Source organism: Lactuca virosa, chromosome 3 (assembly GCF_052849685.1).
Source record: "Lactuca virosa cultivar CGN04683 chromosome 3, Lactuca_virosa_CGN04683_v6, whole genome shotgun sequence".
Classification (NCBI taxonomy): Eukaryota; Viridiplantae; Streptophyta; class Magnoliopsida; order Asterales; family Asteraceae; genus Lactuca; species Lactuca virosa.
Genome location: NC_136428.1, coordinates 139,593,391 through 139,617,715, shown reverse-complemented (window position 1 = coordinate 139,617,715; position 24,325 = coordinate 139,593,391). Strand labels below are relative to the sequence as shown.

General features: G+C 37.6%; 1 protein-coding gene across 2 annotated transcripts; it reads right to left on the bottom strand.

Moving 5' to 3' along the window:
- Nucleotides 1-20,310: 20,310 nt before the first annotated feature.
- On the bottom strand, nucleotides 20,311-24,055 carry LOC145166639 (F-box/LRR-repeat protein At3g26922-like). Of its 2 annotated transcripts, none has more exons than XM_079085656.1 (5): nucleotides 23,841-24,055; nucleotides 22,497-23,419; nucleotides 22,331-22,351; nucleotides 21,123-21,320; nucleotides 20,311-20,974 (listed from the first exon to the last, which is right to left on the bottom strand). In XM_079085656.1, exons 1-5 carry the CDS (start codon nucleotides 23,872-23,874, stop codon nucleotides 20,504-20,506), a joined length of 1,647 nt encoding a protein of 548 aa, XP_078941782.1. In that variant the 5' UTR covers nucleotides 23,875-24,055; the 3' UTR covers nucleotides 20,311-20,503. The 2 variants fall into 2 exon arrangements, with proteins under 2 accessions (XP_078941782.1, XP_078941783.1); XM_079085657.1 differs by having other exon boundaries at nucleotides 21,123-21,251.
- Between the last annotated feature and the right edge of the window lie 270 nt (nucleotides 24,056-24,325).

Genomic DNA, 24,325 nt, shown 5'->3' with positions numbered 1-24,325 from the left:
CGGTGGCTATAAGCAGGGACGTTGTGGATTAGAGATCTAAACAACCCCAACCTTGGAAAAAAAAAACCTTGAACTCGATTTTCAGATCCCACCTCCTATTATTTTTCAAAAATCTTTCCTTTCTTCTCCCATCATTACAAGGTCTTCGTTGAATAACTTACATCTAGATCGAGATTCACACGTGTTTGTTGAAATCATTCCTTTTCAGCACCGTTTTCTAGGCTTTTCTTCATCAATTTTTGCATCTGGAAATATTTCTACATCTGGGTTGATTTTTGGTTCTAAATCTGGAGCGATTTCCTAGTTTATTCATCAACAATTTATGGGTTTTGAGTTTTTCTACATGGACTCTGTGTATGTTCATCCTTTTGTGTGTTGAAGAAGATAAAATTAAAGAACTCATATATACTAGCACAAAAAAGGGAAGTTGGCTGCGTTTTGGATTATTTTTTAAGTAGGAAAAAAAAGTTTGATCGATGAATTGAGAGAATAAGAGATTAGGAGGGTGTCGGTGATCAGGAAGGAGGAAGGGAGCTCCTGCTCTAGCATTCTTTCTATATATATATATATATATATATATATATATATATATATATATAATCATCTGATAACTTATAGTTTTGGAGAACCCGAAAACCAAACCGTTAGCTCAAAATAATAGAAAGTCAAAATAATAGAAAGTTAAGATGATTTGTGGCATTATTGTAAAAACTTAAAAAAAAAAAAGAATCACACGGGCATCTGATTTAAATTAATTGGAGGGGGATAAGAACTTATTTGGTCAAACCATTTCCTTATCCTTTTTCCCCTTCAACTCGTCTCTCTCCTGTTCATCCAACTTTCAACTATCTCTCATCAGACCATTTTTTAAGTAGGAAAAAAAAGTTTGATCGATGAATTGAGAGAATAAGAGATTAGGAGGGTGTCGGTGATCAGGAAGGAGGAAGGGAGCTCCTGCTCTAGCATTCTTTCTATATATATATATATATATATATATATATATATATATATATATATATATATATATATATATATATATATATATATATATATATATATATATATATATATATATATAATCATCTGATAACTTATAGTTTTGGAGAACCCGAAAACCAAACCGTTAGCTCAAAATAATAGAAAGTCAAAATAATAGAAAGTTAAGATGATTTGTGGCATTATTGTAAAAACTTAAAAAAAAAAAAGAATCACACGGGCATCTGATTTAAATTAATTGGAGGGGGATAAGAACTTATTTGGTCAAACCATTTCCTTATCCTTTTTCCCCTTCAACTCGTCTCTCTCCTGTTCATCCAACTTTCAACTATCTCTCATCAGACCATCTGTGTTCCATAATCTACAGATCATCGACGAGGAATCAAAGAATCAACAGGTCGACGTTGTCTTATGGATCAACAGATCGGTGACATTCTGATCATTCCATCTCGATTGTCTACACCTTCCACCTTGATAATGGATGCCATCGTTGTACTCCTCACCTTTCCTATGCCATCGTTATGGTTTTCGCTGATCTTTCACACATCTATACGAATCTCATCCGGAAACCTTCTTACAAAGCTTTGTTCAACTCGGATGATGAATCAACAGACGAAGTGATGCTCCGTTAGTTCAAGAAAGAGGTGAAAGAGCGGATTAATGTAAATCAATCGGTGGTGGATCGACGAATTACTCTTCGTCACGTCATACTGAAAACGATCTCCAGCAGAGCCAGACGATAGCGTCGTTGCCGCCTCCATCAGATGGCTCCATCAGGTGGCTTTATGTGCTATTTGGTTCATACATTTAAGATAAAGGATAATGGAACATGATAGGTTCTCAAAATCTTATATAATCGATCGATTTCTAGTGTTTAATCTTCAATATGTTTGTGCTGGATTTCTCTTCTTCATATGTTATTTCATTTATACATGACAAAGGATAATAGTGTTTGAAATCTCATATAATCAACAAAATTATACTGTTTTGGTGTTTGTTGTTGGTTTGAACTTTGAATGATATCTTCACTTCCACCACGTCTCCTAATCTTGACTTTGTTAATGAGCAGGAAGATGTAAACTTCTTGTTGAAGATCGGAGGTGGATCCTTGGCAGGTGCAACAACCATTAAGTTCGGCATCATACTTGTGCCATAGATCACACACCTAAACATCACTAAAGTTGTCATTATATCGGATTGTTGAAGCATGTGATGAGACTGTCGATGACTAGCTTAAAAGCTACAGGTGTAAAAGATGTTGTTTCTTTTGTAACTGCCATTACAAATACAAAACTTAAAGCTGAGAAAGAGGTTGTTGCTGGTAAAAAGTAGACATATATCTCATCTCTATTGCTTTTCTGATAAACTAAAGTGGCAAATCAATCATCCAAACCATACCATACATTCTGTTTTCTGCAATTAGCATGCACTTTTTTTAATATATGTTTTATTATTATCTATAACAGGGGGAAAGATGATGATTCAGTTATAAATGTTGGATATAATAAATATGATGACTTTGATTTCATGTGATGCATATGTATATGTTTTGATTGGTTTCTACATCAGTTGCTCTTTTTGGATGCTTTATTTATTAATGTTTTTATCAGGTGAAGATATAATTATAAAATTTGATCCCGTTTTTCAGTTTTTTCTCCGGTTAACGACATTCACTTATTATTCTTTGTGTATGTAATCCATCCAATGTTTTGTTGTTGTTATTATGAGGATAAGAGAACCCAAAACTACATCACTATTCTTTGCTTCATATATGTGTAGTAGAGTAGAGTGTAAGTCCATTAATAAAGCTTGGAGTTGAAATGACGGCTACACCCATGTTGCCACCAAACTTAGGACCTGGAGATGGAAATGCTCCAGCATCTCCGCTTCCACCAGAGACAGACATGACCGGAATATGCTTCAGGGATCAATTATGGTTAAACACATACCCACTTGACCGCAATCTTGTCTTTGATTACTTTGTACTTTCTCCTTTCTATGATTACACATGCAACAATGAACAACTCAGGATGCGCTCAATTCACCCTTTAGACATCTCTCATCTTTCGTAAGTTTTTCTTTCCATTCAGTTTTCAATTCAAGTGTTATATCTAATCTGTATAGAATGAGATTATGATTTAGTCTTTACATACAGTAGAATAAGAATGACCTAGATCACGCTCAAGGGAACGTGCTCGGGATTATGATCGTCAAAGGTATCTTTTTTTTTTAATAAAATTTACTTATTAGTGTCTGGTATATATGATGGAATGGAATCACAAAGGAATGGAATGAGGAAGATAATTAGAAAACATAAAAAAGTTATTTTTGAAACTAGACTTTTAATCAAATAAAGATACATGACTACATTTATGTATTTCAATTAGTGTAACTAATATTTTTGTTATTTTTGGAAAATAAAAAGAAAAATCTAATTGAAGTTTGAAATTATTTAAAAACATTAAAATATTATTGAAGATTATATAAGTAATTTTATTTTTGTATATAAAAGGTGTTTATTATAGTGATTCACATGTAAATAACATGTGATTCACATGTAAATCTCATGTGATTCATATGTAAATCACAAGTGAATCACATATGAATTACATGATTCACATGTAAATCACATGAGATTCACATATAAATCACATGTAAATCACAAGTAAATCACATATGAATTACATGATTCACATGTAAATCATATGAGATTCACATGTAAATCACATGTGATTCACATGTAAATCACAAGTGAATCACATATAAATTACATGATTCACATGTAATTCACATATGAATAACATGTAATTCACATGTAATTCACATGTAAATCACAACTGAATCACATATGAATTATAAGTGATTCAAATGTAAATCACAAGTGAATTTTAAAAGATATAATCACATGTGAATCTTATATGAAATAATCATATGTGAATCTTACATGATTTATACATATGTTTTTTGTGAATGTTCTTGCATTAGTCAATTTTTTTTTAATTTTCTTGTAGATTTGGAAGAATATTGGGAAAAAATTGAAGAGGTGAAAAGTGATAAATTGAACAAAATATAAAAATCTTGACACAAATACGTGAAAACGCTTTGAATTTTTGTAGCATTTTTTATTTTTTATATTTTATTTTGTATGGAATAAAATACTTGTACTATTGTGTTTATAGATTAGTAAGTAAAAATTGGTTTTTAATGATTTATTTACGAGTATTATAGTATAAGAAATATATATACATGCACTTGAAAAAATATGTAGATATGCTCCTAAAACATTGATTTTTTTGGTTAAATAAGCTATAGTTTTTTTAAAAAAATATATATATATATTCCAACTTTTTTTTTAATTTACTATGTTTTAAAAATTTCCTGCTTTTTTTTAAATGCAGTTTTTAGAAAAATATATATATTTTTAACTTTTTTTTTTAATTTTATGCTTTCTAAAAAAGTAAAAAAAAAAATTTGTAATTTAAAAAAAACAAAAATTATTTTTTTATAAAAAAAATCCGAAAATTTGTTTTATAATGTTAATTTGAGAGCATTTTATTAATATTTCCAATAATACAAAAAATTACATGGGATTGGTATGATGACGATCATGCCCTTAATGACTTAATCTTGATCCAACGCTGCACATTTAGTTTTCGGGTTCTCGGGAAACTATGAGTTCTCAACGGATCTCAATCCTATATATATATATATATATATATATATATATATATATATATATATATATATATATATATATAGAGAGAGAGAGAGAGAGAGAGAGAGATATTTTTATTTTTTTTATTATAAAAATATTATAGTGAATATTCAAAAATGTAAAAAAGTAATTAAAAGGGTATTTTAGTCTTTACAAGTAATTTTAAATTTATCAAGGGCCAAAACCATAAAAAAAGATTCAATTTTAGACCAGTGATGCAATTCGAAAACTTTTTGGACCTTATCCACATTTTTTGACAAACTACAGGGACCAAATTTGCAGTTTAGTCTTTTTATAAAAAATCTACTCTAATAAATGAAAATTTCTTTTGTCAAATGTCATACTCCATTTGGTCAAATGTCATTTTGTGGTTATTTTCAATTAGATTTTTTCCACAAGGCATTTTTTTTTGGGTTTCTTCCATTTTATTAATTTTCACATTATATTTAAAGTAATAGTTGCAATAAATGTAATAATAAATTCATATCAATTTTATTAATTAATTTTCCTTCTAATTTCAAAATTTATAAATTAAAGTCTCATTAGTTTTCTTTGTTTATTTTTCTAAATTATTTGTATAAACTTAAAAGAGAAAAAAAAACACTTTAATTTTAATAATTCAGTATTTTTCTATTTTTTGTTATAAATTCAAACTTTTTAAATATTTAGAATTTCAGATATTTATATTTTTTAAATAAACTCATGTAATAAATGAGTTTTACACCTAATCTTTATTTAATAGTTAAAACTACTGATGTGGCTATTTTATTTTCATTTTCGTCATCTCATTTTCCTTTTTGATTTCGTCATAGGTAGCAAAATAATTACGCTTTCAGTTCCATCTCTTTATTTGTGGTTTTCTCATTTCGTCTCCTGTTTCGTCTTCCATTATAAAAAAATCATTTTTTAGTTGAAATCGTAGATGACTCTACCTTATTTGCGGTCACCTCTCCACTCGTCTTTGGTTTCGTTCATGTTTTTTTGTTCATCATTCATGGGTTGTTTTTACAGTGGAATACAAAACCGAAGACGAGGTGATGAAACTGCAGATGAGGTGACGAAACTAAAGGCATGTTTTGTCACCAATTAGGAAACCGAAAACAAGGTAACGAAACCACAAATGAGGTAGCATCATCTACGGTTCCGGTCGCTATTTTTTGAAAAAAAAAAGTTTTTTGCTACTAAATATAAAGTGATGAGAAAAAGGACTAAATTTGTAATTATCTCTTCTTAATTTTAGTTTTTACATTTTACATGCAACTCCTTTTTCTATTAAGACATCTATTTTACTACACCTGTATTTAAACTTCTAAGTTTTTATTAAAATTTGTATTTGGAAATCATTATTATATCTTATTAATTATTTATATATTTGGAGATCGTTATTATATTTTATTAATTAATTTACTAGACTTAAACAAAATTAGAATTAATATATGTTTAGATATAGTTTTTAAATATCTAGAACTATAATATACTTTTCTATTAAATGTTAATTAACACTCAGATACTCTAAAAACAGATAAGTTATTTTAATTTTCAATATACTTAATCTTTTAAACTATACATGAAAGGGCATCAATATTCCCCTTTACTATTATTTTCCAGGGTATATTATATAAAGGAAAACCAAGCTAAATCTAAAAATCGATATTTTTAAAACCTAAAAACCAAATTGTTTGACTTTTTGCATGTATTAATGAATTAAGTTCGGTATGCATTAAGTCAAAAATAATTGGATAGAGTTGTGGGGCTGGTTAATGCCTTCACATGCATATAACGATCACTAAAAATGAATTTAGAACGAAGAAGTTAAGTTTGTTTGAAGGTGACATCTGAAAATCTGGAATTAATCGTAAAAGCGCAGCGCACCTCTTAATAAACGTGGAGCGCTTCTGGCCTAGTGGTCTGAATGATTTATTAGGTTTATGGGACTATTTAATGCACCTTAACTCATAGGGTTTGTGATTTCTCATCCCCCCCCCCTCAACCCTAGAACATCCCTATAGAGAAACTCTAGCATCCTTTGAGTGTTTTGAGCTTATCTTCTCTCCTTGAACTACTTTTGGTCTTATTTGGGTATTTTGGTGAAGCATGAAGATCAAAAAGGTTTGTTTGGTTGTATGGATGGTGATTTCAAGTGTAGATCCAACAATCTTACATCATTTCTAGACTATTATGAGTATAAAGTTCATATTTTGCTCTTTAGTTTGCTAGATCTTGTTCTTAGCCATATTAGTCACTTTTGGTCCATTTTGTTGGTGATCTTAGAGTTGAATGGACTCCAACACCTTTTGATTAGTTTTCAATTCTTTTTGGATCTCATAGACTAGGAAAGTTATGATCTTTGCCTTCCCAATAAGGCATGAAAGCTATCTTGGCTCTTTAGGTCATTTTGATGTATTAAAGTTTAGGTCTTGATGGATTGGAATGTTTTAATGGATAAAGTTGGAAACTTTATTCATTAGTATACTATTAATGTAACACTCGGTTTAGATTTGCTTCATTATTCGGGGTTGAGGCCCAATCTTTAGTTGTCATGAAGCTTAGGGCCTTGGGGAAGAAAGGATTTGGCCCTTTTCAGATGTGGGTGTTATGGTTCAAGTGATCCAAGTGTCCAATGGTGTTTTCGGAGCCCATAGGTATAATCGTAATTTGATAACTCGGTCCTTTATGAATTTTGGGTTTTTTTGGGGAAGTTTTAAGGCTTTGGTGTGTTGTTAGAAGCGTAGGGCTTCTCGCCTCCTTTCCGTGGATATAAGGTTCGTTGGAAACAGACCTAAGATGAGGAAGTTAGAGCAATTTGAAATATTGTAAGATTTGGCCCTAAATGGAAAAGGTTTGCAAGATAAGTCCCATGCGTGCATGGTAAGTGGTGCGTGCCTTGGGTGTGTACGCCCAACGTAATGAGCAGAGTGCCAAACCTTAATTTTTAGGGTTTGGGCACTATTTAAGCATCCTTATTAGCTAAAGGTTCTTTGATTTCTCAGCCTCCACTGACTTATAGCCTCATTTACGAAACCCTAACCTCTCATTTAGTGTTTGTGATATCTAAGTGTGCATTTTGGTGTGCTTTTGCTCATTTTCAAGGAGAAGGTTCTTGGTGCTAGCTTGTGGTTCAAAGAAAGACTTATAGATCCAGATTCTTCGCTTCATTTCCAGCTCATTCAAGGTATCAAGTTCATGCCTTGGCTTCTTGTTATGCTTCATGGGTTTAGGGTTAGATTTGTGCTTATTTGTGGGTTTTGAGTCCTCCTTGTGAGTTTGAGCCACTCCAGGAGCTAAGATTGCTAGATCTAGCCCTTTCTGAGTTTATAAGTTCGTAAAAATGGTATCTTGATCCTTGCTTTTGGTCCATGCATGTTCTAGTTGGATTAGAATGAGTCTTAATGGATTAAGATGGTTGTTGGGTCCCATTAAGTCATGAAAATGCATAAAGGTGCCGACTTTACGCATTAAGAGCTTTGTTTTAAGGTTTTCTGAGTTTTGGATACAAAGGACTTAAAGGATTAAGTCACAGTTTGAGTTTTGGAAAACTCCCATTTACGCCCCTCGTAAATGCAAGTAAGCCCCGCGTACTGATTTGAGAACTCGTCCGATATCATTGAGTACAGTGACCGTACCTAGGGGTACACACTGCGTACGTTCAGCTGTGGACTTCGAGCTTGTTCATGTTTTGGGCCTTGGTTTTGGGCTTGGGCTTTGTGTGTTGGGCTTATTGGACAGAGGAATTTTAGAGTCTTGGACTTTTGTTTGGGCTTGCATTGTTGGGTCTAGGGTTGTGGTTTTGGGCCTTAGTAGGCCTAATGGGCTTGGGCCTCATGGTGTCATTTTGGGTCTGGGTTATCGTTTGGGCTTGATTTGCTTGGGGTTTTGTTGGATGAGCTGTGAACTTATGTTTTAGATCAGGAAAAATTATTGGGCTTTAGGGTAAGGTCCATGTAAAGGTTGGGCCTAATTTGGAAAAGTGGGTCGTAAGTGGGCTTTGGATGATCATTTGGTTTGTGGGCTTTTGGATTGGAACTCAATTGCTAATTGGGTATTATTTTGTTCTGATAGCTCGGGAAGTCGTCAGGGCAGCAGCTAGGGATTTCTATCAGTGAGCTTCAACATTCGAGGTGAGTCTCCTCACTATACTATGGGTCGGAGGCACCAATACTGGCCCGTTTGGTTTATGTATTATAGGGAGACCAGGGGTGGCCCTTGGCATTTTGTATGAAAGACCAAGAGGCGACTCCTGGCAATCTGTATGCCAGACCAGAGTTTGAACTCTGGCAGTTAATTAGTTAAGTAGTTGTAGATTGTATGCTAGTTGTCTTTGTGATGCTTGCATGAAAGACCAGAAGGTCGCTCCTGGCACTTGTTTGTACGACCCATGGTTTTGGCCCCCTGCCTGGCAAGGAAGACCATGATATGGCTCGTGGCATAATGGCAAGATTGTAACATCCGGATTTCCAGGTATCATAATTTAAATAATTGTTTTGAGATGAGAAGAGGGACACGACGAGTTGACGTCTAAACTCGTCGAGTGAGATCGCGACTGATGTCTCGGATTAATGAATGGACTCGACGAGCCGGAGAGTCGAATCGACGAGTCCGCGCTGTGGGCAGAAACCCTAAATCTTTGCGCCAGTGCCCTATTTAAAGGCACTTATGGCCTTCATTTGCGGCCACCTTTCCAGAGAGAGAACCCTAACAAGCTTTGAGTGTGTAGAGTGAGAGAGAGAGAGAGAGAGAGAGCTATCTTGATCTAGTTGGTGTGATTTTGCAAGGAGGAAGAAGATTCCAGCTAAAAGGAACTAGAGGAGGTTGTTGATCTGAGTTATTCAAGCAAGGAGCTTCATTCTAAGGTACCAAATCGAACCCCCTTTCTTCCCTATTGTGTAGATTCCATTTATTGAGGATTAGGGCTTGAATCACCTCCTTATTGGGGTCTTGAATGCATCAAACCCCTCTTGCAAGTTGTGTTATAGATATGGACCTTTCTAGGTCCAGAGAGCCAGAAAGTATGAAGCTTTAGTAGAGAAATCATAGGGTTTTGAAGCTAGGAAGCATTAATGGGGTTTCTATGGTATATTATGCAAGATACACCATGCATGGACACCAATTATAGACCTTTACGTGATTTTTGGGTGTTAGAAGGCCAGATCTATAAGTTAGAGAAACAGATCTGACCTCAGAAGGTCGTTTGAGCATTGTCATGGAGGAAACTCGCTAAGTCCATGAGAGGACTCGACGAGTCGGATCGTGTTGCTCCGCGATTCGTGATCAGTGGTAACCCGTCGAGTGAAAGGTTAACTCGACGAGTCGAGTGAGGCCTTAGGAGGATTCAGAGGGCACACATGGACTCGCCGAGTCACCCGAGTGCACTCGACGAGTCTGGTCAAAGTTGGACCATTGACTGGAGTTGACTTTCGTTGACTTTTAGGGTTTGGTCAACATTTGGACATTTGGACCATTGGAGGGGTAAAATGGTCTTTTCCTTTTCTGAGAGATTATAGGAATGGATTTGTATAGCCTATGAGAATCGTTGTTAATTAGAGGTAAATTACTTTATGTGATTAGGCGAAGGCTACATCAGTATTCTGAGTTCGAGACTTTCCGAGGTTATTCGAGGTGAGTCTTCTCACAATACATTACCTAGAGTGGTATCTATGTGCAGACTGGAGGGTCTTATGTGTATGTGTATGTTTAAGATTTATGTGCTTTGTGTTATATGTATGCTATGTGTTATATAGACCGGACCAGAGGGTCCAACGACTTATGAGGCCAGAGGGTCCTCGATCAGACCGGACCGGAGGGTCCAACGATTTAGACCGGACCGGAGGGTCCAACGAGCTACGGGACTGGAGGGTCCCGCTGAGACACATTGACTAGAGGGTCATACCGAGTTGTAGCCTCGAGTGGCTTATGTGCTGTATGTGGTATTTTGGGGAACTCACTAAGCATTTATGCTTACCGTGTTATGTGAATTGTGTTTCAGGTACTAGCGAGGATCGCTGGAAGGCACCGGCATGATTTGTACACATTGGCAGACGATTTTGTAATTAAGATTCTGGGATATGTTTTACTGTGATAACATTTGATACACTCGAGTATTGAGATGATTTATGTGAAATATGTTATATTTGAAAAGGAAAAATTGTTTTAAATTTTCACGTCGTTACAAGTTGGTATCAGAGCCTTGGTTTGAGGGATTCGGATGCACCTTCGGGTGTATCTGAACTCAAACTGAGTATTTGAGAAAACTTTTCATAAAAATAAACAATTTTTCTAAAAGAGTAAGAGATTTTGAGACAAGCAGAACGGAACAGTGTGTACGATCAGCCAACGCCCGAACGGTGATTTCCCAAAATACCCTTACATTATGTGTTATGAGATATTATGTGATATGTTATGCATGCTAGAGTAGGCTAGGTATTCATATCTAGGACTAGAGTGGCCTGATTTGTGATGCCTTAGCCTAGGATATTACTACTGCTATGAGATACTTCGAGAGTGAGTAGGTAGCAGCGAGGAGCTTATGAGTGGTCTACTGGCGGGTAGCCTGAGTTTAGTGAGATATAGAGTACTTGTGATCTGGGATCCTAGGAGGAGGACTTGGGGTGAATATCGATGCGTTGTGGAAGGTAGTATAGGGTCCGTACTACTAGAAACACCGGATCAGTGAGCAGTCCAAGTAAGAATCCTTAGGGTACCAAGGAACAAGTAGGGTTGAGTATCGAGTGCGAGTATACTCGAGCGAGTCTCTGATTCCTTTTGTGTTGTGTTTCAGAGACATCATGGTTGGGACGCACCACAACCCAGGAGGCAGTGGTACCAGTGGTACCAGTGATGAGGAGATTCGTAGGTTGATTAACGAGGAGGTGGCCGCAGCCATTCGAGCTGAGATTCCTGATATGGTTGGGTCTATCAAGACCACGTTGATTGAGACATTTGACGAGCGGTATGACGCTCTTACCGAGGCTGTTGTTGCTGCAGCCGTCGCCGCTTCCAGGCCACAGGGGGTGACTCGTTGCTGTACCGAGAGTTCAGCAACACGAAGCCACCAGAGTTTGATGGGACTCAGGATCCGATAGCCGCGATGAGGTGGATCTCTGACATTGAGGGATGCTTCTACATCTGTTCTTGTCCGGAGCATTTGAGATTACGGTTCGCGCTGAACCAGCTTCGCTTGGGAGCGAAGGACTGGTGGAAGTTTGTGACGGCTGACTTCACTCCTGCAGAGATTACCGCGGTGACCTGGGAGAGGTTCACCACCATGTTCCGAGATGAGTATGTTCCCCCGGTGGAGAGGGAACGTCTAGCCCAGGAGTTCTTGTCCCTCAAGCAGGGGACGGAGTCCGTGACTGTGATTACACGAATGTTTCATGAGAGGTCGTTGTTTTGCCCTGAGCATGTGTCTACCGAGTAGGCACGTATGAACCGATATTTGAGCATACTGAGGAGAGACATTCGTGAGTTCGTGGCGAACTCGACATACCGGACATTTGTCGAGCTCCAGGAAAATGCTCGGAAGAGGGAGATTGAGCTGGAGACTCAGGCCAGTGAGGAGGCGGAGTCTCAGAGGAGGGATAGGCGGCCAGCACAGTCTCAACCGGCAGCCACGCGGGCAAACCCAGCTGATTCGAGGTCTGGAGGCCAGAAGGTCCGCACTTGTGGGAAGTGCGGCAAGACTCATGATGGGACGTGCAGAGCAGGTGTGTGCTACAAGTGTGGGAAGGAGGGGCATATCGTGATGGATTTCCCCAAGGGATTTTCGGTTTGCTTTCACTGTAACCAGACGGGCCATCGGAAGGCCGAGTGCCCACAACTACTTCAGGGATCAGCACAGGGATCTGCACCTACTGCTAGAGCTACAGAGGCCCGGCCCGCTCGCGGGAGAGCCTTTCAGTTGACAGCGGAGGAGGTCCACGCAGCGCCCGATGTCGTGGCTGGTAGGTATTCATTTAATTACTTATACTGAGTTTGAGATATTGTTCTTATATTTTGGTATGCATAGGTACTTTTCTTGTGAGTTTTGTACCTGCTTTAGTGTTATTTGACTCGGGTGCGAGTCGATCTTTCGTGTCCTTAGCGTTTAGCCAGCACATCAGTATCCGACGAGAGGAGTTGAGTCGGCCTCTGCAAGTTTCTATAGTCGACGAGTGAGCAGTGTATGCTACTGATGTGATTTGAGGATGTGTACTCGAGATTTTCGGTGTTGAGTTCCCGATAGATCTGGTACCTATTGCGATGGGGGATGTCTGTGTCATCGTGTGCATGGACTGGTTGAGCCGATTTGGAGCTGTTATCGATTGTGAGCGTCAGTTGGTGACCATACGAGACCCTAGTGGGGGATTACTTACGGTGTATGGCGAGGGTACCTGATATGGGTCATCATTTTACTCGGCTGCCAGAGCGAGGCAGAGTCTACAGCAGGGCTATAGAGGGTTTGTAGCCTATGTGATGGATACGCGAGTTGCCGCTGAGAGGCCAAGTTCTGTCCGTGAGGTTCCGATAGTGCGTGAGTTTCCGGATATTTTCCCCGAGGAGTTGTCGGGTGTGCCTCCCGAGAGGAAGGTGGAGTTCCGTATCGATTTGGTTCCGGGGGCAGCACCTATTGCCAAGGCACCCTATCGCCTTGCGTCATCGGAGATGCAGGAGTTATCCTCGCAGCTTCAGGAGCTGTTGGGGAAGGGATTCATCCGACCGAGTAGCTCGCCGTGGGGAGCGCCGATCCTTTTATTCAAGAAAAAGGATGGTTCACACCGGATGTGCATTGAAAATCGGGAGTTGAACAAGTTAACGGTCAAGAACCGTTATCTATTACCGAGGATCGACGATCTGTTCGATTAGTTGCAGGGTGCGTCTTGGTTTTCCAAAATAGATTTGAGGTATGGATATCACCAGATGAGGGTGCGTGATGAGGATATCCAGAAGACGGCGTTCAGGACTCGTTATGGGAATTACGAGTTCGTGGTGATGCCTTTTCGGCTCACCAATGCACCAGTGGCATTCATGGACCTCATGAACCGAGTATGCAGGCCGATGTTGGATCGATCGGTGATTGTGTTCATCGACGATATTCTAGTGTATTCGAGATCCAGAGAGCAGCATGAGGAGCACCTGAGGGAGATCCTTGGAGTATTAAAATCAGAGAGGCTTTATGCCAAATTCTCCAAGTGTGATTTCTGGTTACGAGAGGTCCAGTTCTTGGGACATCTCGTTAATCAGAATGGGATATTGGTCGATCCGTCCAAGATTGAGGCTGTGATGAGTTGGGAGGTGCTGAGATCCCCCACCGAGATCAGGAGTTTTCTGGGGTTGGCTGGCTATTATCGGAGATTTATCAGGGATTTCTCCAAGATTACCGTTCCCCTCACCAGATTGACCCGGAAGGGCGTTGCTTTTACTTGGAGTCCAGAGCAGCAGACCTCGTTTGAGACTCTTCGCCAGAGATTATGCAAAGCCCCGGTGTTAGCCCTTCCGGAAGGAATGGAGGATTTTGTGGTGTATTGTGATGCGTCTATATCGGGGTTGGGTGCGGTGCTTATGCAGAGAGGGCACGTGATAGCATACGCATCGAGGCAGCTGAAGCCTCATGAGACGAGATATCCCACCCACGATTTGGAGTTGGGGGCAGTGGTGTTTGCCCTCAAGATATGGGGCCATTATTTGTATGGGGTTCGGTGTACCGTATACACGGACCACAAGAGTTTGAAGTATCTGATGGATCAGCCCAACTTGAACATACGCCAGAGGAGATGGTTGGATGTGGTAAATGATTATGACTGTGAGATCCTGTACCACCCGGGCAAGGCTAACGTGGTAGCCGATGCTCTGAGCCACAGGGCGCATAGCGCCCAGATTCGAGACATATGCATGACGATGACGGTGATGACTCCGGTATTGGATACCATCCGAGAGGCCCAGACAGAGGCTGTGAGACCGGAGAACCTCAAGAGAGAGCGGGTGGTTGGACAGGTATCCGAGTTTGTGACGGATATCTAAGGGCTTATGACCTTTGGAGGTCGGATTTTGGGTGCCTTATACGGGCAGGACACGTAGCACTCTAATGGAGGAGGCGCATAGATCGAGATTCTCGATCCATCCCGGAGCCACTAAGATGTATTTGGACCTGAAGAGAGACTACTGGTGGCCCTGTATAAAGAGGGATGTTGCATGGGTAGTAGAGAGGTGCTTGACCTGTCGCCGGGTTAAGGCCGAGCACCAGCGTCCACATAGCAAGTTGCAGCCGCTAGAGGTTCCCCAGTGGAAGTGGGAACAGATTTCTATGGATTTCATCACCAAATTGCCGAGGACCACGAGGGGTGTTGATGCAATTTGGGTGCTTGTGGATCGGCTGACGAAGAGCGCTCACTTCCTTGCTATCAGTGAGAGCTCTTCTGCAGAGAGGCTGGCAGAGATATATGTGAGGGAGGTTGTGTCGCGGCATGGAGTGCCGATCTCAATTGTGTCAAACCGAGATGTACGTTTTACATCCAGGTTCTGGAGGAAGTTCCATGAGGAGTTGGGTATGAGATTGCACTTCAGTACTGCTTACCACCCACAGACGGATGAACAGAGTGAGCAGACGATACAGACGCTCGAGGACATGCTTCGGGCATGTGTCATGGACTTCGGTGGAAGTTGGGACACATACCTACCTTTGGCTGAGTTTTCTTACAACAACAGCCACCATTCGAGTATAGGCATGCCTCCCTTTGAGCTTTTATATGGGAGGAGGTGTCGAACTCCCATCTGTTGGGAAGAGGTAGGGCAGCGAGTGATGGGTAGCACTGAGATAGTGCTTAAGACGACTGAGCAGATACAGCAGGTCATGCAGTGGTTGCTAATAGCCCAGAGCCGCCAGAAGAGCTATGCGGATAGGCGACGATCCGAGCTTGAGTTCCAGGTTGGAGATTTCGTGCTTCTTAAGGCATCTCCTTCGAAAGGAGTGACTCGACGAGTTGACGCCTAAACTCGTCGAGTGGGATCGCGACTGATGACTCGGATTAATGAATGGACTCGACGAGTCCGCGCTGTGGGCAGAAACCATAAATCTTTAGGCCAGTGCCCTATTTAAAGGCACAAGCTTTGAGTGTGTAGAGTGAGAGAGAGATAAAGATAGAGAGAGAGAGAGAGAGAGAGAGAGAGAGAGAGCTATCTTGAGCTATTTTGTGTGATTTTGCAAGGAGGAAGAATATTCCAGCTAAAAGGAACCAGAGGAGGTTGTTGATCTGAGTTATTCAAGCAAGGAGTTTCATTCTGAGGTACCAAATCGAACCCCCTTTCTTCCCTATTGTGTAGATTCCATTTATTGAGGATTAGGGCTTGAATCACCTCCTTATTGGGGTCTTGAGTGCATCAAACCCCTCTTGCAAGTTGTGTTATAGATATGGACCTTTCTAGGTCCAGAGAGCCAGAAAGTATGAAGCTTTAGTAGAGAAATCATAGGGTTTTGAAGCTAGGAAGCATTAATGGGGTTTCTATGGTATATTATGCAAGATACACCATGCATGGACACCAAGTTCAGACCTTTACGTGATTTTTGGGTGTTAGAAGGCCAGATCTATAAGTTAGAGAAACAGATCTGACCTCAGAAGGTCGTTTGAGCATTGTCATGGAGGAAACTCGCCGAGTCCATGAGAGGACTCGACGAGTCGAATCGTGTTGCTCCGCGATTCGTGATCAGTGGTAGCTTGTCGAGTGAAAGGTTAACTCGACGAGTCGATTGAGGCCTTAGGAGGATTCAGAGGGCACGCATGGACTCGCCGAGTCACCCGAGTGCACTCGACGAGTCTGGTCAAAGTTAGACCATTGACTGGAGTTAACTTTCATTGACTTTTAGGGTTTGGTCAACATTTGGACATTTGGACCATTGGAGGGGTAAAATGGTCTTTTCCACTTCTGAGAGATTATAAGAAGGGATTTGTCTAGCCTATGAGAATCGTTGTTAATTAGAGGTAAATTACTTTATGTGATTAGACGGAGGCTAGATCAGTATTTCGAGTTCGAGACTTTCCGAGGTTATCCGAGGTGAGTCTTCTCATTATACATTACCTAGAGTGGTATCTATGTGCAGATCGGAGGGTCTTATGTGTATGTGTATGTTTGAGATTTATGTGCTTTGTGTTATATGTATGCTATGTGTTATATAGACCGGACCCGAGGGTCCAACGATTTAGACCGGACCGGAGGGTCCAACGAGCTAGACTGGACCGGAGGGTCCAACGAGCTACGAGACTGGAGGGTCCCGCTGAGACACATTGACCAGAAGGTCATACCGAGTTGTAGCCCCAAGTGGCTTATGTGCTATATGTGGTATTTTGGGGAACTCACTAAGCATTTATGCTTACCGTGGTATGTGAATTGTGTTTCAGGTACTAGCGAGGATCGCGGGAAGGCGCCAGCATGATTTGTACACACTGGCAGAGGATTTTGTAATTGAGATTCTGGGATATGTTTTACCGTGATAACATTTGATACACTCGAGTATTGAGCTGATTTATGTGAAATATGTTATGTTTGAAAATGCAAAATTGTTTTAAATTTTCACGTCGTTACAAAGATTGTGGTTGGCACATAACACTTTCTATTGATTGTTGGATATGTATGTTATGAATGGTTCGTATAATATGTATGGTATATGGTATTTGGGGAACTCGCTAAGCTTTGTGATTACAGTTTGTAGTTTATGGTTTCAGGTACTTCCGGTTCGAATGGGAAGGGCCTGGCTTGATCGTAGCGCGTACACCCGTGTTTTTCCGCAATTCGTGATTTTGGGATTTTATTCTGATAATTGTTTTACTCTGGAATACTTTTAAATGTTTGAATATATATATTAAAAATGAAAGTTTTACCCTATGATTTCCGGGGTGTTACAATTAAGAACCAGATCTAGATGTTTGGGGGATTGACTGAATAGAGTAAGTCATTTTACCTTATGAATGTGGCCTGGGCGCAACACATCTTTCCCATGCACGGCGTGCTTTTCTGGATTTTTGGAAATGCCCATGTTTAAGCTAAGAAACCCAACTATTTTGTCATTTAGTGTGTGCGAGACGCCGAGGTGCGGGGCGCGTGTTTAACCAAGTTGTTGACTTTTTGATTTTTTACTAAGTTTGACTTTAGGCCAAACTAAGTTCGACCAATTTATTGCACTTAATAAATTTTTTGTTTATATTCTGATTAACGTTCTGAAACAAATTTAGATCTCTGAATTTGGAATTTGAAAAAATGTTTTTAATAATAAATGAAAATTTTACTCTGCATTTTGGGGACGTTACAAGTGTGCATTCGCTTTCTCTCTATATTGTAACCTTATTCTTTTCTTTTCTTTCTCATAGTTTTTTGTCGGAGGTCTTATTTGGAAACAACTACAGCTACCAACCATCTTACCTCCCCCTTTACCTTATTTTTTATGGGACTTGGGGTTTTGTGGTTGTTGTTGTTGTTGTTGTACACTTGGTTAATAACCTTTTCATATGTGTGGAAACAATCTTTGTTTAGACTCATGTGAAAACTACACGCAAAGTCAAGAACCCATTCGTTGGTCCAAACAATCATCAAAAATGGATTGCTCACCATCAGAACCAAGCTATATTGGCTTCAATAAACATACTAGTTTTCTTTTCGTTTGTGGTTGCTTTCTCCTTCTCCTTGTTTTCTTAAGTGGAAGAACTCATCAATTTGGTGTCATTTCTTGTGGAAATAGTTGTAGTATTACACTTGCATTTGGACTTAGATCTTAACTTGTTACAGAATTGTTAGTTGTTGTTGCTTCTCTCCATATGTCTTCCTCTGGCATTGAGATATTTGACTTTTATATCATTATCACTGTACTGATGATTTGTTTAATCCTTTCTTTCGAGTCTAGAACGGTCATTATCTCATCCAAGACAAGAGTGTCTTGCCTATTGACAATGGTATCACAAAAGTGATCATAGGAATCTAGTTAATATGACAATAGAATAATGCCAAGTCTTGTTCTTCATATTTGACATCCATATTTTCCAAATTTCGTACAAGATATTTGAAAATAGAAAGACGATCAATTAAAGAACTCCTTTCACACATATTAAGGTTAAAAGTTCATATGTAACTTGTTGGGCAAGCTTTTTGTCATTATTAGTTGCTCCAATTTTAAAGAGAGAGTTGTTATAGATATTTCTTTCGGAACATCTTGAAGACAGTCATTTGATAGATACAAAAGAATCTATGACGATGCCTTCAAGTCTTGCGTCTCTTTTTCCTCATTCCACCATGACACGAGAATACATCAGTGCTTTGTGTAGATCCATTTGAATAAAAACATCTCTCATCTTTACTTGTCAATAGAGGGGATAAGATACTTTATTGATGACATGGTTGTTAAACAATATATGATGAATCTCAATCCAACTTGGATGCTCCTATATATACTAATCTTTGACAAATCGACCACCAATATAGTAATCGAAAATCTTCAAGCTCGAATGTTAAGCCAAATATTATGGTAATGATTCAAACAAATAATCAACTATGTGAACAACCAAGAACAATATAAAGTAAGAAATAAGAAATAAGAAATAAGAAATAAGTGAAGAACCCCAAGATATTTGCATGTAAACCCAACTAGGAAAAACCATAGACAGGGGATGCCAAAATTCAATTCACTATATCTATTGAGATTACATTGCTTTTGAGAAAGAGAGACGATGAAAACAAGAAAGCTAATCCTCTATTTAAAGAGAGGTTTGTCAGAGAGATAAGCATCATGGCTAATATTTAGGCAATAAAGTCATCTTATAAAGAAACTCTTCCTAGCTAAGTAAATGATAAAATCTTCTTTATTATGCAAAGAAGATAACTTCGTTATTAAGGACTTTTGGAGGCATTTTTGTGAACATCACACCTTTTTATTAGTTTTTTATGTCTTATATTTTTTTGTTACAATAACTTATAAATTATATTATTACACAATAAAGAGCACATTCTGCCAAAAGAAGAAAATAGATTTCAGTGTAAACCCTTTTCCTCCGGTTTTCCATACAATCAATTCGGTAACCACATGTAAAAAAATTTGGGGATGATTTATGAGAGAGGAAAGGGTATGTGACAGTAAAAGATAGTGTAAGATAGATTGTTTTGGGAGATTTTTAACAACAAAGGAGAGTGACGGTAGTAGAGGATAGTAGCTGCAAGGAGCGGAATAGAGACATGATGTGGACCGGACAAAGATGAAAAGAGAACGAGAGAGGCACTTATTTCAAGAGAGAGGGGTAGGGTATTTACTAATGATAAAAGATTAAATAAAATAAAATAAAGAGAAATTAAATATCCTAATATTTTTTTTTCTTGTTACACATCATCCTACCATTTTTAGACAATGATAAGTGTAATAAAATTTTATTAAATATCACAAATATCACAATCTTAAGTCTATAGGAAAATGGTACGAAGAAGAAAATGACAGGATATTTGATTTCTCTAAAATAAACCATATGAAGTATATCAAAAGTGCAAATTAATCATTTGACATTTCACTTTGGCAAGTGACCAAAACTACAATGAAACCTTTCGATAATACATTTTATACAAAAGGGAAAAAAACTTGTGATGCAATCCAAAGAAAATGACGAACCAAATGCCATTTCTACAATTTACTCTTACTTTTAATATTTTAAATACTTGATGTTTAAATTAAATTTTCAATTAACATCAGGAAAATAAATGAAAACAATCACCCATAAGTCTTGGCTTTTAGCAGAACAATATATACTGACATAAAAATTAATACTAAATAACAAGTGCATTGGTCTCTTGAGTTTACTTTAAGGTGTTAATCCATCCCAAAATATTAATCGTGAGAATGGCGGCGTCTTCACACAAACTCAAAAATATTGGTAGCATTACAGCCCTCTTTGATGCAGACAACTGAGTTATCAAGTCTCCAGTGCGCTGAAACAATCCACGCATATCGTGCAACCATCCGATAATGGGGTGATTCTCGGATTTTGTGCAATCACGCTTATTAATATACTTTTTCGTAATTTGTGCCATCATGAGAAAATTATCTAATTTTGCTTTAATTTTCTTATGCTTAAACACTCCCATAATTGCCCCAAGGTTCCATTGTAATGTCCACGCCCAATGCATCTCAACGTATGGTTTGCTATGTACATCCCTCTGAGCCTTGTAATCCTCGCTATTTCTATTTTGTTTACACTCCTCTAGCAATATCCCCAAGTGTTTTACAAATACTTGTGCTGATGCCATATTCTCCATAGCTGTAATCTCCTGCAACGTTTTCATGATCATCATAAATTTCATGTTTTTGCAATGTAACCGGTTCATGTTACAATGTTGCATATTTTGGTATGGTTATGCATGTGCAAAAATTAGAAAAAAGGATAAACCCAATATTATATTGGCACTGTGTAAATACCTCACATGAGACCATTGGGAAGATGGCACTTGGAGAAACATCATCATCGTTTTTTATTTCAGTATACGTAGTTACCCTCTCTTGTGCTTGCACCTCCAAGTATACCTTTACTACAGGTGTTGTTGTAAACTTCAAAATCTTTGTGTTAGTAAACGCAAAAGCTTTGTGTGGGACTAGTTTCATGGATGAAGATAGACTCTGCAGAAAATTACATATAGTCATATAGATCAATGTGATCTTCATGACTCTCTCTCTCTCTCTCTCTCTCTCTCTATATATATATATATATATATATATATATATATATATATATATATATATATATATATATATGGAAAAATGAATATACTCTTAAGGGTATATAAGCTTAAGTACCCAAACTTACCATACTACGTCGTTTTATAAAATATATATAAATTGTAATTGTCCAATATTCTTATAATTCAACTTCTAACTTGATTACTTCCAAGATTTTTATAAATTTCACATCTTTCTTTCTCTTACATAATTTTCATATTCAACTATAATAAATATAGTCTAATAAGTGTTCGGCAAAAAGATGTGATGTAAGAAGAAGATAATAGTGAAATTTTGAAAATCTTGAAATTAAATCAAGTTAGTGATCGAAGTTTAAGAACATTATAATGAATATATCAAACAAAACGATGTATTATGGTGGTTTGGGTACCTAAGCTTATATACCCTTAAGGGTATATTCACTTTTACCATATATATATATATATATATATATATATATATATATATATATATATATATATATATATATATATATATATATATATATATATATATAAAGAAACCATATCCCTTGAATTTTAAGAAAAGTGGATATGTGAGGAATTTTGTGGATTATATATATATATATATATATATATATATATATATATATATATATATATATATATATATAAGTAAGAAAAAATCGAGAGTATCAGATTGAAAAAATCAATAATTTTAATTGATTCTTGGGTATTGCGAACCTTCCTAAATTAAATAGATTTAGTCATGGATAAGTAATTGTGATTCTCATCAAAACCATTGATTCTTTTGATCTATGCTCCATATTCGTTCTTACACTCACACAATATTTGTGATTATCAAAATAAACTACCCATGTGTGTGTACACACACAGAGAGAGACACACACAACATAAAACTATGGAGGGGTGCAAGAACTCTTGATATACCTTCCTTTGTGAAAAGAGACGCTGCAAATGATAATACAAAAGGAAATTAGATATAGTTTAATGCAATCTTCACAACCATGTGTGTGAATATACAAGAGTATTTGCCATACTCCAGATTAAAGATCTTGGTAAGATGCAGAAGGTAAACAATATCAATGACCAATACCTTGAGAATCCCCAAGTTAAGTGTAAGAAACTTGACACTTTGGAGTTGTTGAAGCAAACAAACTATTCTATGAATATCTGCTTTGAATGGATCGTACATAAAGAGTTCAACCTTCTCTAACGAATGGAAACCTGATGGTGTAGAAAGATACCAAGGCTGAAAACCTTCTATGACCAAGGAGGTAAGCTCAGGTGCAGAAATCAGATGCTCCCCTTCGCACCTTATAATTGTGAGATTCTTGAGTTGAGGTGCAACCACATTCACAACCTCCTCTAATTCCATATCCGGGGGTGTAGATACAAGTGTAAGATCATAAAGTCGAGGAAGACAGATATTTAAAACTTTGGTTTCCGTCATTCTGCACCGGTTCAAGGAGAGGTTCTTCAAGTTGGTGCACTTGGAGAAAAGACCAATATCATCATAATCAGACAGTTCGACTTGGTGAAGATGCAAAGTCGTTAAAGCTGGGAGGTCCCACTTTGGTGTCCCAATAAAGGAATATGGGCATTCAACTATATTCCCTCCAGGCACGCGTGTAACACTCAGGTGTTGAAGATTGCGAGAGAATTTACAGCTGAGAATTCTTGTACCAGATTCATTGTCCCTAACTGTTCTCCCAAGAACGAGATTGACTGAATAATTTACTTGATTATTACGGTGTGAGAGAACATTATAAATAAAACTGGAAAAGTAGCGCTCATTATTGAGATTCTCGAACTTCAGAGAGGGCATTGAAGTCCAGATAAACCTCCATCTAGATGACAATACACTAGTACTAATAGCATCTTTGATGTTAATGAAAGAAAGGATTTTATGGATTAGTTCATCTGGCAAGCTGCTTAATCTATCGCGTTCTACATCCACTGCATCTTTTCTTGTAGATATGAAAAGATCATTAAGCATTCTTATTAGCTCCATAATCCCTGCATTTGAATACAATGCAACAATAAGGACATACAAAACAAACCAACCAAATTCTAAAATACTAACATAAGACTGGTAATTCTCCACTGTAACACAAAAATTCTCATAATGAATTATATCTACAAGATATGTGTTGCTTTTAAGTAGTCAAAACCTGGACGAAAGTTAACATTGAAAAAATCACTATATTAACCAACAATTAGTCAGCTAATTTCATTCTACACAATTAGGTATCTAACAAAGAAATTCCAAGTTTCCTGTGTTCCAACAATTAACAAAATCACAAATTAGGTTAATAATGCAGCTATAAACTTGTTCAAACAAATTCACAATCACAATTAGTACATTGGGTTCACAATACACTAATTAGATTTTTTTTTTTTTTTTTTTTTAAAAAAGGTTAGAATTTTGTATACTCACCGCAAGAGAATGGGGGATTGGGAGATAGAATCATTTAGCGAAGACAAGATCAGAAGACTAGATGTGTTGTGGGTAAAAGAAGTAGAAAAACGAGAGCAACGAGGAAGGAGAAGCCAGTCTGTGTTGTGTCGTCTGTGGATGTCGATGGCCTTTACACCGAAAAGTAAACCAGTACGGTTGGGATGGAGGCGAAGTTTTGGTGTCAGCAGCGTAAACCAATCATGAGTGTTTATATTATAAGCCCTTCGCTTTTGAAGTGGTTTTAGTTGAGATAATTACAAAATTTAGTCAAATTTTTTTTTAAACAATCCAATCAAAGTTTTTTTGTTACGTATTATCATCTAATTTAATATGTCATATGATATTTTTTTATTTTTTTCAATTTTATATAAATCTACTTGGCAAATTGTGGATTTTTGAATTGTTATTAAATTATAAAAAAAATCTTATCTAAAAATATAATAAAGAAAAAAAAGAAACTTAAA